We start from the raw sequence: 15740 nt of genomic DNA on the forward strand, positions 1-15740 counted from the left end.
CTATATAAAGACCCAGTCAAGCAAAAGAAAGAAAATACCATGAAATACCGTGAAACCGCCAGAATCTTAAAAAAATACCGTGATATAAATTTTCAGCACTATCTGTACCTCATTTTTAATGGAACGTCTCTTGGTGTATACTTTTTTTTACAAGTGGGATCCAGAGGATGTTGCCAGCAGGAATTAACTGGCATTACTGATGCTATGGTGGATAAAAATTATTTCCAAACAGGGGCTTGCTTTCCACTGCAGAAGGAAGACCAGAGGAAAGAAGTCCACCATCCAACATATTGACCACCTGCTGCACGAGCTGATGGATAAAAGGGGAAAGACCTGCTGGATCTTTCACTCCTGGACAGGGTGAGAATGGAGCACATCTGCCGTGTGCAAAAGAGGCCCGTTAAGTGCATCCAAGATGCTAATGCACTGAAAATAGGACAAATTATTTTAAAGTTTCACCTGGATATCTGACTTCTGGACACATTTTGTCTCTAGTTCTATGTTCTTTCTGAGCTTTACTGTGTCTCCCACCTCCTCTTTCAGTCTTTGTTTTCTCTATCACTGACACACTATCATCAAGGGCCATCACTATCTTGCTGGTTAAAAGCTGGTCAATTTGTGTGCCTTATGGATAAGACATTGGCCTCCTAAACCAGAGATTGTTTATTTAATTCCTAGCTATGGTGATTATCATCAGCGTGGTGCAGCAGAAGTGTGCCGGGCCCATAACCCAGAGGTCAATGGTCAAAACCATCCTCTGCTAACATTTTACTGGGGTTTGTTTTTCCCACTGCTTTATGACTGCCACAGTCACACGGATTTAACACACATGTGGAATCACTCTGAATGAGTAGCGTAATCAGACTAAATTAGTTAAAAGAAAATGTCCTGTCGGAAAAGATAAGCAACAGAAACCTAAATCCTTGATAATCCAAGTATTTCAGAAAGGGAGAAAATTCTCCACTGACAGCGCCAAAGCTAAAGAGATTACTAACAAAGTGATGGGAGTTAATCGCATTAGATTACTAGCCAGTTCGAAGCCTACACACATCCCAGTTGCCCTCGTTTTTCCTGTCTAACATCGTGGCCCCACACATTCATGGGCTACTGGCTTGTGTGAGAATGTTCAGCTTTACGGCACAGTGGATTGACAAAGATTGAAAAGCAGATAAAAGCATAGTTACAATCCAAGGATAATATATTAATATTGTACTGCTTTTGTAATGGTTTTTACGTTTACAATTAATTTGTATTTAACTAAATCTTTTAGTTATAGTTGTCTATGTAGCCTAAATACTGAAGGATTACTGTCATTGAGTAGGTAACGTTAGTTGTATAGCAGGCTAATACGGCTTTTGAAGCAGGTATTTTTCCCGTTCCATGTTAAACTGAAGGTCTTCCTTTTCTTCTTTCTTCAAATGTATCAACTCACACTGTATATAAAATAAATAAGAAAAATATATAAGAAAACAGATAAAGATTATGTATTAAACATGCTCAAGTTTTAGTAACTGGTGTATTGCCCAAAATGTATTCCCTGTTTGACCAAATTGCTTCAGTTATCAGTTCATAATAGTCTTTGTCCCTATGAACATTCCTCTTTTCCTTTAAAAAGTTTTTCCTTTTAGGTATTAGTTTTAAATGAGTCTTGAGTTTCTTTGCCATGAATGCTCCTTTAAAGTTGAGTCAACCTTGGCTCTCTTGCAAATAAAATGTAATCCTCTTTAGTTGTTTCCTTTGATTTGGTTCCTAACGCCCCCTTAGAACGGGCACAACATCCAGTTTACGGTGTCCAGATAGGAGAAGGGCATCCACAATCACTGATCCCCACACAGCAGAAGAAGAAGCTGTGTAATTGACAAACTTACAATAAACATTTCTGAACTAAATTGTCTACATTTTCTCTTGTATCTAATTTGTTCTGGCCTTTTACATTCAATTGTGTGTTTACTTGAACTAGATCAGAAGCTATGGAGATCAACAAGCATTACACCCCTGCTTGTACCTATGCCTTTTTTTTTTGCAGTTTTTCAAAAACGGTTGGTTTGGTTCCAGGCTTAAAACTCCTTATGTTTGATGAAATGTCAATGGAGACAACGCATGTGGAAAAACCAGAGCCGTTCAAAACGCGGCACCAGTAGAGCTCTAGCTATAACGTTAGATGTTTCATTTAGTTTAGCTTCTATGTCGCAATTAAGCCGACACGCGTGGGTGGCAACAGCTCTACAAACAACCACATATTTAAATGTTATATTATATCCTTACCAAAACAGTCAAATAACACACGATTCACCTGTATTTCAAGGAAATATTAATGCTAACAGCTTGCTAACTTTAAGTAAGTTAACGTTAGCTAACTAGCTAACTTACCAATAATTCACTTAACATTAATTGGAAAGAAACGCAGGACGATATCTTCGCTCTTCTTAACAGTAAAACCGCCAGCTCCATTCCAGTCTCACTTTCTGGAAAGCTAAACATTACATTAGAGATTTCTTATTTCACTTTTCTCAAACCTAACTGTTCTCTGTCACACACCTGTCTAATCTGTCTAGGTATACATGGCTGCCGTACCCTGTTTTTGAGGCGTTTAGGGGACATCTGTAAATTGGGGCTACAGATGTTGATGAACAAATTGTTTTTGAACAAATTGTCTAGCGCTAAACTTCTGGATGTGTAACGCCAGCTTCATATGTGTAATATAAGTCAACATTATAAAAAAGCTATAAGGGTTTGTATGGAAATAAATATTGGTTTTATTTTGATTTTTACATAACGTTAGTGGGGAGGGGCGGAGGGAGAAAGGGCGGGCTGTGGAATCAAAAAAGGAAAAATGATGTTTGATGATCAACGCTTCTACATGATTTATAACAACCTTAGTCAGAATTATTTATCTAAGTATATTGGTCTTTAGGCATGAATAAAAGTTAATTTTTTATGAATGCTGGGTGGACAGCATGCGTTTGAGTTTTCCACTGAAGAAATTTATTTAAACAGACCAATTCATAAACTGTATATAAATTGTAGGCTATATTTTGTGAAAACGGTTAAAGTTATTAACAAATTTTAACATATTCTATTAGCATCCTCTGCTCCACTGTCACCACTGCTAGCATTTGCTAATCCTTCTTTTTCTGGCAGCTATTCATCATCACTGCCACTAGCATCATTTCACACATTGCACAAAATATAAAAACTCCCATAATGGAACTAATCTGCACAAAGTATTGTTTTTAATACAAAACTACAAGTTACATTCTAATAACTTAACTAAATGTATTTATCAAAAAAGTTTTATTAAAAAGTTACTGCAGAAGTATTTTCAAGAACAAAGTTGCAGTAATAGTCGCCTATGAAAAATCGTAATTTCCTCCCAGTATCAAATCAATACATGGAAATTGTATCAATTATATCACTCCTTAGATGTTACTTGATGTAACCACATTGTATTTCCCTGCATAGTCTCCTACTACTGAAGGATTGGCAAGATATTCCTGAGCTGATCAAGTCTTATAATACATCTGATCGCGTTTCTGGATCTGGTCTGTTGTCCATCTTGATAGATTTCTGTTGCACTTACAACGGCTAGCCAGCGGGTGGCAGTGACAACAGTGACGCATAGAGTAAAAAATATATCAATTAAAAGTGGGGGGTGACTGTGTTGTTACTCACATCTCAAACGGCGTAGGATTTTTTAGTTATATACCTAAAAAACACCACGCCATTTGAGATGTATATATATCATTTTAAAGGCTGAGCAACACGTTAATTGTTTCAGATTCCAAGTTATTACATCCCAACTAAGTGGTACAGGTATAACAGTAACATAGTATGGTAAATATCTGTCATGCATTATCCTGCGCTTTTCCTGCGGTTTATGTTTAGGTTATCTCATTATGTCAGCTTCAGTAACCTTAATCAAATAGAAAATACTTCATGACAGAGAGGTCAATAATTGTGCAAAAACAATTATGGAACAATTACGTGTATTGTCTGGGAATGTGTGAGAAGTGTGCACATAGACATATTGTAAAAAGTGTAATTGGCTTTTTTTTCTTCTTTTTCTTTTTAAATAAAATGAAGCTGTGATTGTTCTGTCTGCAATCTATCCCCCCAGAGTTTGTCTTGCTGTCCTCTTGTTACATTGAGACAACTGTCCTGTAATTTACATTCAAACGCAGCAGTCATGTAGGTTCAACATTCACTTGCATCTGGATTGATTTCCTGAGAAAAAATAAAAACAAACAAACTTAACAAGAATACATTTAAATTATATTGTACACTATATTCAAGGAAGGAAAAGAAAGTGATTGAAGTAAATTGATTGAATCCCCCCCCCCACACCATGGGTACCTGCAGAGGCATGGGCAGGGTGCTGAGGCAGCGCTGTACAGCATGGTGGACCGATGGGAAGAGACAGGAGCTGGGCAGGCTGGCTGCTATACAATCCTGAGTCTGGAGCTGAGATAAAACTCTCTCTGTTGACATACAGAGAACATCAGGATTGCACATTTTAAAGTTTCAAGTATGTATGTCATGTGGGGCTGACTGAGTGAGTGAGTTAGGCAGTGAGTGAGTGAGTGAGTGAATGAAAGTGTGAAAGAGAGACATAGAAGAGACAGTGATAATTGGGAGTAAAACATGGAGCTGACCTGGGCAAGCTGCCAGAAACACACTGACACCCTGAACCTCCAAGTTTTCTACAAGCTGGTGAATGAAACAAACACACACACACACACACACACACACACACACACACACACACACACAATTTAATAATAATAAGGTCAAAGGTGTGTTTGTGTGAGACCAAGAGTACGTGTCTCGTATTTATACTAACATGCAAATACTGGACATCTAGTCTAGCCTAGTCTACATGGACAACCAACCACTACTTTAAATGACTATTAAAAAAAGTGCAGATAATGTTTCCATCTTAAGAGATGAAATTGAAGTGCAAATTTTTGTCAGGACTAAAAAGAAATTACAATTACTAGTGTGCGCCATTGTTAAGTTTAGTTTTTCAAGCATTATACTGTATAAATAAATACAGAGTATATTCTCCAAATAGAAAGAAAAAATACAGAAAAGTTCAATTTTGTCATTGTAAAAATAGAATACTAATACGTACAGTATATACAATACTAATATATACTAATAGTAAAAATGTTTTATCTCCATCATGCATAATCATCATGCATAATTTTTCATCTTTGTTTTTACTTGTAGAAAGGGCTTCCATAGAGGGTCTTTACTAGGAAAGATTACTTGCTGTATGAGAGACTATGTGTGTTAAATTCCTGGTATCAGAAAATAAACTGGGTAGCCAGTGTGAGAAGTGACGTCTCAGACAAAGAAAAGAGCAACACCTGCAAAAACATTAAGTAAATTACAGGTAAAGTTGCCATAGAACCACCCAAAGTGTTTGTTTGATTGATAGATTATATTTGCCACTCATCAAAATAAAGATTGAAAATAAATCATGTATTAGATTGTTTTGGTGTTTAGCCTAAATTAAACTGAAGATGAGTTTACACATTGCACTCCAGTCAGTTCTCTTTCCTCACCTTGCAAAATGCTGGCATGGCCACAGAGTCCATGAAAGTGACTGAACTGAGATCCAGAACCAAGCAGTGACTGTGTGTCCGTGTCTGGGCTGAGGAGGAGGTAGAGGTGGAGGTAGAGGTAGAGGTGTGGAACATAGCTGGGTTCTTCTTCTGATCATGACTCACTGTCTGGATGTAGTAAGGAAAAGTAGTTATACATGGAAAATTAGTTTACGTTTACGTTGCCGTGTAACACAGCTAATAACACAGGGATCTAATGCAAAGACAAACACACTCCAGCTGCATACACACACACCTCATATGTTGCCTAGGTGCCTAGATGCTGGCAGGGATCTCGTAGAATAATGAACATGTATTGATGGACTTCACGTGGAAGGGATGCGCTCTAAAGGTTGAGAAGATGAACTGTGGGACTGAAGCTCACTGGATTCATCAATTATCTCTTAATCTTGAACTCTTTCACTCAAAATCAGATCTTCACTGATGCTGTTGCTCCTCTCTTCTTTCTCTTCCTCTCCTGAGTCATATTCATTCTACTCTGTTTGTGTGTATGTGTTGGTACCTGCTTGATCTGTGTGTAGACAAGTTCAGAGTTGGCAAAGTATATAGGACTGGTATAGGAGATTATGGTCACCCCGGGAACTTGCTTTGCCTATTAAAAAAACACAGACAACAGAGAAACACACACAATATGCATTTAACATTGTGCAGTATCAATATTTTAACTTTGTTCAATGGTGAAACACTGGACAGAAGGCAGTCTGGTGTATTTGGTGTATGTATATGCTACTTGATTGGCAAAACCTAGAAAGAATTTACTGCATTTGGTGCAAAAAAAGTTGGAAGTAGTTGGAACATACAACAAACTAGTGTGATAAATATATACTTCAGAGACACTAATGTGGCTCAACAGTATGAGATTAAAGCCAATAAAAAAGAAATAATTCATTGAGAATTAATTCATGAAAGAGAACTTCTACTCACTAATCACTAATGCATGATAGGTACTTGGCAAAGTACACAGAGGGTAAAGTTCTGGCAGCCAGCAGTGAAACAGATTGAGGAGAGAATCAAATGGAGGGAAAAGAGAGCGAGAAGTTGACACGAATTCACTGATGCTCGGAGCCCAAACAGACTGCCTTTGGTGACAGTTTGGTGTTTTGATGTGTGGCAGATGGTGGTTTTCAGCGAGGGATGTATTTTTAGTGTGTTTTAGCTGTGTGACAGTACTGTTCAGTGGTGGTTCAGTGGTGGTTTAGTTTATACAAGTCTGACTTTCACTGAAGAATTTGGTGTTATTTGGTGTTATTTAATGGCCTGTTACATAAATACTTACATAAATAATTTCCAAACCTATTTTAACATAAACTTTAAGATAGACTTACTGTATACAAACAAATGCCTTACATGGAGAAAAAAAACCACTGGCATTTATTCAGATTGACATTGATCTACATCATGCACATTTAGTACCCATCCAATGCATGCTGTGTTGATGTGCATTGGCATTGCAGATGCCGTGATCCAGTTGAAAAAGAGGTGTGTTTCAGGAACAGAAATAAGACAAACTGGAGAATTTCTTATTGACCGTGACACACTGACATTTACACACAATTTACAGTAGATATAGTCCATTGCTGAAATCAGCTTTTGGTTGTATTTACTTTCTTTGGTGTTGGTGTTATTACACTCCATACTAATATATTATGGAATCATTTCACAATGGTGGTATCAGTGCCAATGGTAGACTCTGTCTGAGAGGGAGGGCAAAAAAAAGGGCACCAGCTGCATGCAGTTGGGCACCAACACACATAAAGTTTTCTAGCATGCCAATATGATACTGCACCACATTTTCCACAGAGGTCACTTTATCATGTTTTCTTTACCATAAAGGCATTTAAGAAAGCACTTTTTTTCCCAATTTTTTTTTAAAAACACGGGGGCACAAGCAATCCAAATGTGGATTTCCAGGCTCAAATAACTGGCAAAGATCGCAGGAAGCAGTAACCTCCAGGCATTTAATGTCTGACTTAATATAGGTGATGTCACCCTACTGGGGCAAAATTGGAGGTCCATAGCTTTAGATATTGATTGTGAGGAATAGATTCAAAATGTGTTGAGGCTGGTGGAGGAGAACAAACGGTTTGGTGAAACTTTGACAGTCAGAGGAGAGTTCAGATAAAACCTGGTGAACTCTGAGTGAATCCTCCTGGCTCAAGATCTACGACATACAGAGGCAGCATTCAAAGTGTTGGTTGGATTGTGTTTTCCTGTTTCATGTAATTTCCTGATTACTTAAGAGACTATTTTCTAACTTTGCTTAATTAACCTTGCAAAACAACAAACTTTAATCAAAGAGTCTTTTTTTGAACAGGTTAAACAAAAACGTATTGTCTTGAGACCTGTGAGACAGATTGAGTTTACCTCAGTGTAGAGTTCCACATCTCTGTAAGAGTCTGTACCAGGAATATGACCCAAAACAAAAGTGGAGGCGCTGGAAGACGAAGACAAGATAAAAGAGACAGGGGAATATTAATGAGAGTGCATATCTGCCTGGTAGACAAGTGAGAGTAGGGAAGGGAACACAAAATCCCATTTGCACACATCTACATAGCATATAACACTATTCTTTGAGTCTTTGATTCAAATTCATATTAAAAAAAATGAAACAACAAAAAACACTTTTATACTCTCAGTAAATTTAAAGTATGATCATGATTAAAAACTAATGTTTAAAAGATGTAAAATGCCCCACGTAACGCCTATAAAATGATATTTACTGACTGTTGTGTCCTGTAGATGAGTGTGAGCAGAGAGAAGACGACAGCCACAGCCAGACCCAGGTCCAGGTTAAAGACCAGCGTTGAAATCAGCGAGGCTGTCCACACCATCTGAATGAGAGGAGGGAGGAGAGAGGACCAGGATCAGAGGGAGTGGTACTGTTTGTAACCATGGTTTTGTGTTTGTGTTTGTGTTTGTGCGTGCGTGCGTGCGTGCATGCGTGCATGCACCCGTGAGCGTGTGAGTGTAGCCCCACCAGGTCTATTCTGTCAGACTTCCAGAGCACACACACATCTTTGAACTGAGCCAGTAATCCCTGCAGGTTCACCACGATGATCACTGCCAACACTGCCTGCAACACACAGCAAGGAATTACTGAGACTAAGATTCATCCTGACAATGAGTCTAATCCAGATGGAGTATGACTTAACATCTTCATTATTCTGGTGGTTTGTGGGAAGTCATACTGGCTGGGGAAGGGACGGGTCAACACAAATCTTTGGTGTACTTGCTAAACAACTTACTCTATGACAAACTCATGTGTCTCATGTGCACTTTACCTTTGGCAGCTGCTCAAAGAGATGACCAATCTTCAACAGGATAGTTAGAATCACCAGAGCTGATACCAAACCGGCCATCTTAAGACATGATAACACAACAAAAGGACAATATAAAAAAGATGAGATATCAGTTGATATTGCTTGACTACAGTATTTAACAAAGACAAAGGTAGGTTTGGGTTTTAATATCTTTTGGAATAGAATACAATACCTGTGATTTGACACCAATGCCATCCTGGACCATACTGCGAGAGAAGGAACAGCTGACAGCGAAGCACTGGAACATTCCTCCTATGGTGTTGCATAGACCCAGAGCCAGCAGGTCCTGAAGCAGAGACAGACAGCAGCAAGTTGAAAAGGATGTACTGAGGCTGCTGTCCAGGCCCTGAAATAATATCTTAGGCTGAGGGTAAACCATCAAAAAAACTATAACTCCAGGGTTTGAAAGGGTGGTTTGAAAGGGTGGTGCAAAGTGTGATGAAAAGTACAGATTTACGTTAACGCTACTGTTGAGTTTGTTGCTCGTTTAACCTGATGCCAGGGGAGTATGTCAACAATTGGTCAGAAATATCAGCTATGAGAGGAGATTTCACAGTGAGGCTACAAATGGAAGTTAGCAGTAGCCTACTTGGATTAGAGATCTTTTTGTGAGGAGAGTCTGATCTACTTCAACCATGTGGTTTTGCATCAATCAAAATCAATCATCCTATCTCGTCAATTTTTCTGAATTTCATGTTTTCAGGCCTATTAAGCATGTCTTCATTTTTTGATATCTCTGGACACTACTTTAATCTGTGTTAGTAATCAAGAAGAACAGAGATAATGACCGCTGACCTTTTAATTCCCTTCAGCTCCAGTAGTGTTTTGTTAATAAGACATGAGTAAGGTAGCTAGCTTGAGCATAGATTCAACGTAAATGTTTAGCGAAATCTACAAAATACTGTAATGTCAATGTGGCTTTGCCATTGTGGCTGTGTGAAGCTTTAATTAGCCTCCATTTGAAGGACCAATCATCACAGCACCAATAGTGTAGACATTTTGTGTCAGTGGTATTATATCTGTAGAGTTGGTATTCTACAGTAAAGTAACATGCTGTGAACTTTTGCAGTAAAAGATTGTTGATGTATTGGATATTTCAGTAGTAATACTGTAAACTAGCAGTATATTGCTCCGAGTTGATTTTAGTAATTTCTTCAGTGCCAGTAGTGTCATACAACATAAGCACAAAATATCACTTCTTTATTTTTAAACTGATGCAGATATTAGAAAACTAATTATTCTTGTGTGAAGAAAGACCCTCAACTTTAAACAGTTTGTTTCACTTCTTCTACCCAGGATCTGAATAAGTAATTAAAATGCATTTCTAATATGCATCAGTACAGAATATGCACTCTTTCATGTGTGTGCAATTTTCAAAAATGCAGACCCAAGTACAAAAGCTTGAGATGTTCGTGGCCCTCAGATGAACTGCATGAGAGTTAAAACTGCCATGAATGTACCTGACTGGAGTCTACATGGTAGCCATGTTTGTGGGCGAACACGGAGCCCATGGCTGAGAGGAAACTGAAGCCGACCAGAGCTGCAGACAGAGCTGGAATGAACAGCTCTCTGGCCTGAGAGAGAGATGGAAGGACTGGGGAAGACAACCTAGAGAAGAGGAGGAGGAGGACAAAGGAAAGAAGGAAAGACATGACAGCTTGATCAACTGACTAATGACTAATTTTTATTCTTAACAGAAAGTAAATGACATATACAGAAATCTAAACAATTGTGATATATTTACAACAAGGTAAAAAACTATATATATACACCTGCATATCCTAAGACTATTGTGTTGGTTTTTAGTTTGTTGTAAATGTATCATAATTGTGTACATTTCTGTATCAGTCATAGTTCTACTGACCCACTGGGTATGTGTCCGACCACCTGGACTGTGTGCTGTCCAACCAGATCCATCTGCACTGAAAGGATGGTGCTCAGGACAATCTGTGGGGAAAAAAAACAATGGACGTGACATTGTCTGCACAGAATGTTCAGCTTTGAAAACAACAATATACAGTATTTTACATCTAAATGTCAGATCAGTCAGCCTGTTCATACACATGCACATGCAAGTACACAAATACACACATTATCCGTCCTCTGCCAGCTTTTTAGATCCCAGTGGTGGAAAGTTGAAGCTATTTTTCCATAACATGCTGTAATTTATCGTAACTGAACAGATCATGACATTAACCCACAGGGAAAAGGTTCTTTGGAAATTTGGCATCTTTGTTTATGGTAAAATAGGTTGAAGATTTTATTCATCCAATGACTTTTTTATTTTAAATAACAGGCTAAACGTTTTCGTAGTGACTTTTGCTCAATTATTTTTCCATTTATGGGGTTTTAGTTAAAGTAATCTACAGTGGATTAATAACTTACTTATAAACTTAAAAATGTATTTATTAAAATATAATATTAAATAAAACAAAACACCATCAGAGATTAATCAGTGGCCAGGTGTAGATATTTATTCTATCTGAGGATTTGGGGTTTTGGTGTTAAAATCTGATTTGTACATGACTGTGAGTCATTCGTCACCGTGGCATCTGTCCTTCTGGGTACTTCTTGTGGGCATGAGTCTAACAAACGTTGTTAGGAAATGTAACTTTTAAAATAAAATTCTCTGAAATTTACTGACCTATAAGAACCACAAACCTCCCCAGTTATCTTCAGACACCCAAGGTCAGTTTATTCACCAATTATCTTCAAAGAACTTGGATAAACTTCTTCCCTCCAGTTACTTGAAGTCTCACTCCTTTCATATTTTCAGGTAGAGTTTTTAATGAGCTTTGAGATAGTGCAGCTGTTGGGAACATGGTTACCATGAGAAAGGGAGGGGGGATTTTAATGTAGAACTGAGAAGTGAAGAAGATGCTCTTCATTCGATCTTCTGTAACCCATTTGCAGTGTACCGGCTCCTTGCTAGTAAAATCTTTGTTAAACGACTCCAGTGAAACTTTGTCGTCTTTTGGTAATTCATCTTCCTAACAAACGTGATAGACCGTAATAACAAATATTGGTGTGTGTGTGTGTGTGTGTGTGTGTGTGTGTGTGTGTGTGTGTGGTGGGTGAGGGCATCACTCACCAGTAATAGTTCCCAGGTGCATGGGGACAGGCAGCTTGTTCTTAAAGCGCTCATTCAGCATCTTGCCTCCGATGAGTATACCATGGAAAGCGCGGAGACTGTCAGCGTTCCTGGTATAACACTGGTCACTCCGTGCAGAACATCCTTTAAAGTCTGGAAGAGAAACACACACACACAACACACACACACACACACCACACACCACACCCACACACACACACACACACAACACAACACACACCAAACACACACACACACACACACACCCATATATAGTCTCAAACACTTTTAGTAACTTGATGATATAGGTGCCACCCTAATCTAAGAAAAAATGGCCAGAAAACATAAGGACTCCGGGGAATGATGCTCATTATTATCCTCAACTTATGACCTGCAGTGTGCATGGAGCTTCTACCTATGACCCTTCGGGTTGTAGCCAATGAGAGCACTGAAGCCAAAACTCCATTAACCTCTGAGGCGGACAGGCTCCTTTTCCCCAAAAATGTTACATACAGTACTATCTTTCAACTTCCACTGCTAAGGCCTTTGAGCCACCAAATGTAATGCCTTACTATCCATTTAGCTAAGATAATGATAGAAATCTCAAATGGCTTAAAAAGTCTTACCCAAAGATAATTCAACAGTGTTGAAGCTTGCCGACACAGTGTATAAACTGACCCAAACTGAAGCCAGCAGTCCAGTATGTCTCTGTGCAGGTATTCCAGTCATCAGTGGCAGCTGCAGGACGATCACATGTAAACCTGCTCCTGTGGTGTAGCCTCTGATTACAGGATCAGACAGCCAGCGACACACACCGCCTCCACGCAGCAGGTACAGTAAGAGCTGAGGGGACACACACATGTACACCCACATGTCCACACACAAACACACACACACACACGCACACGCGCACACACACACACACACACACACACACACACACACACACACACACACACACACACACACACACACACACACAGGTTTTTCTTCATATCTCTTCTATCTCATATAATTCATATCTGTGCAAAATGCTGTCTCTTTGATTCTGAGAGACAAATACAACGTGACAATTTATGTTTGTTCACAAAAAATGTTGCAATCAAACTCCACTTTAGCTACTAAAAACATCTGGACGGATTTGAAGTGCATAGTTAGCACCCATGGGTAGCACCGAGGCAAAAAAAATTCGGCCACCTCCCTAGACAGGATTTAAATTCAGGGCAGTGTGGGAAACCAGTGAGGGATGTTGTCATCATTACAGTAATACATCGGTGACCCCCACAGGTTATTCAGGGGAACCTACACAGAGGGAAGAACCTCCTACACATTCCAGAGGAAAAAAACTAAACCAGGGCAGACCATTTCATTTACATTAAATACCTGTACTAAAATAGAGTGAGAGTTTAAGAAAACACAGCCGGTTATGTATGCACAACACTAGATGAAATTATTAAAACAAATTTGATACCTTAATGGATGTTTGCAGGGACATTTTATTTGCTCCTGCTTGTTTCCATAATAGGGCAAGAGGCCAGAGGTGAACGTCAGCTGTACACCTGTGCGTCCTGCTTTGTCCGTGTGTTGTGTTGTGTGTGTGTGGTGTGTGTGTGTGTGTGTGTGTGGTGTGTGGTGTGTGTGTGTGTGTGTGTGTGTGTGTGTGTGTGTGTGTGTGTCTGTGTGTGTGTGTCTGTGTGTGTGCACCTGTATAAGGCCACAGATGAAGGTGAGTTGTACAGCCACATTCACTTTGGCCGCTTCCACATCAATCTGACTCTCTTCAGCACCGTTGCTATGCAACTCCACGTTGGCCGTCACAGACCCAATCATGATAGCCAGGACAGCAAAAGTACCTGTCACACACAAACGGACACACAAACCTCTTACTTAACACAAGTGTTAGGTTCAAGAGGGTTTGGTATTTGGTAAACATATTGACTTTACTGTGACTACTTCATTACATAACTTTTATGAAGCTGCTACAGTAAAAGGGAAAAAGCTCAGATTATTGTAGAGCTACTGTAAGACTTGTAAGCAAATAGAATTTGACCAGGATAAGCATTTCTGATTTTTTCAAAAGATAATTTGTGCCAACAATAAATGTGTTTCAGTTAGTTCTCATAAGAAAGGCACTGAAATCGTGGAAGACTACACCAGGCAGTTTTTATGGACATGGATGCCCTTCCATAAAAATAAAGGTTGGCAGTCACCAATGGAGAGGTGTCTGGACGTGCCAAAGATGAAGTAGATGATCAGAGGATATAGAGATGTATAAAGACCAAGCACTGGAGGAACTCCCACCAACATGGCGTTGGCCATACCTGGGAAAGAAGAAGAGAGGTGGAGGTGAAAAGTTTGACTAGAATGAGCAGTTGAGCACCTGATGCATATTAGTAAATAGTGAACTAAAGCAAAGGAAAACAATGTATCATTAATAACGCAACTGTTCAGACATTCCTAAAAGCCACATTATTTTCCCAGTGTTGGCTATGCATTTTTGAAAACAGGATTTTTAGGGGGTTTTAGGGTCCCCGCACTCATGAAACATTCTCTTCTTACCAAGGTTCACAGACACAGCAAAATAAAGGAAGCAGGAAAAGACAGGGAAGAAGAACACAAAGCAGGCTACAGAATTCATAGAGTAATAATGCACTGCAGTACATTGTTTAAATACATAATGTCAGAGAGACTCCAATTTTAAAATTCTACAGTGTTACCCATCTTTGCTGCTGGAGTTGCTATACCTTCTGTGCATGTAGTTATTGAGTGATAATTATTTGTTGCAGCATCCTCACCCTGTGGCAGCTGCATGATCCCGACACTGACTCCAGACACCAGGTCTCCAATGGCGTTTTCTCTGATGGAGTATTGAGGCAGCCATGACAGGACAGGGAAAAAACCCAGTAGAAAGTTCTTCATCCGGGGACCGGAACACCTGGAGGAACACACACACACACACACACACACACACACACACACACACACACACACGGCTAAAGGTCATGGAGCTTCAGATAAAAGGCCTGTTAGCCACAAAATCTGGCTGAGGGCCCACCCTGACACAAAAAAGCCAGAAACTAATCCTATCCCATTACTTACCAACATTGTGCCTTCACCTTCTCCAGAAATGACAGGGACTTCTTTTCTCTCCGCTGCCCAAGGGCATCTAGCTGGGCTTCATCCAGTGCAACAGCAAGAGAAGGCTGCCTGTAGTGAGGAAGGCCAATTCGCTCAGCGCTGTCCATCTGACAAAGATAATTGGCAGCACAGTCAAGTAATACTTTCTTCTTCTCACAATACTGGGTGTGTGTTTACCATTATGTGTCTTGTGCACTTTTCTTTGTGTGTAAAATGTATGTATAAAGTTGCATGACAAAAAAGACAGTGACTGTATAGATAACCAAACAAACCTAAGTAGGGAAGGAGATTGGCTCACCTAATCTATATCACCAAAAAGCCGCACAAGTACAGAGTTCACATGTTCTACAGCGTGCATGTATAAGATTACACACACACACACACACACACACACACACAGCTCCACAAACTCTCACACGTGAGTCGGAGAAGGTTGAGAACAGCCTTGAACTTTGCACATTATAGCGAGTTTACAGCATCCTTTTCTCCTCCCCCTTCACCCCTCATTCATTACGTCTGAATGCATCTATTATCACAGAGACTCATGCTCCGAATGAGTATGAG

The 15740-nt window shown here is 39.5% G+C and overlaps 1 protein-coding gene across 1 annotated transcript; it reads right to left on the minus strand.

Moving 5' to 3' along the window:
- Positions 1 to 4134: 4134 nt before the first annotated feature.
- On the minus strand, positions 4135 to 15439 carry slc26a6.1 (solute carrier family 26 member 6, tandem duplicate 1). Its single transcript, XM_032520962.1, is given in 20 exon segments — positions 4135 to 4224; positions 4354 to 4478; positions 4653 to 4707; positions 5568 to 5735; positions 6130 to 6219; positions 7992 to 8061; positions 8352 to 8458; positions 8605 to 8700; positions 8909 to 8986; positions 9120 to 9233; positions 10408 to 10555; positions 10812 to 10894; positions 12039 to 12056; positions 12058 to 12119; positions 12122 to 12191; positions 12717 to 12881; positions 13743 to 13891; positions 14249 to 14359; positions 14834 to 14973; positions 15138 to 15439. Coding segments are annotated over 20 exon segments (2025 nt in total). The 5' UTR covers positions 15284 to 15439; the 3' UTR covers positions 4135 to 4194.
- Positions 15440 to 15740: the final 301 nt, after the last annotated feature.

Source organism: Etheostoma spectabile, chromosome 7 (assembly GCF_008692095.1).
Source record: "Etheostoma spectabile isolate EspeVRDwgs_2016 chromosome 7, UIUC_Espe_1.0, whole genome shotgun sequence".
In the NCBI taxonomy this organism is placed as follows: Eukaryota; Metazoa; Chordata; class Actinopteri; order Perciformes; family Percidae; genus Etheostoma; species Etheostoma spectabile.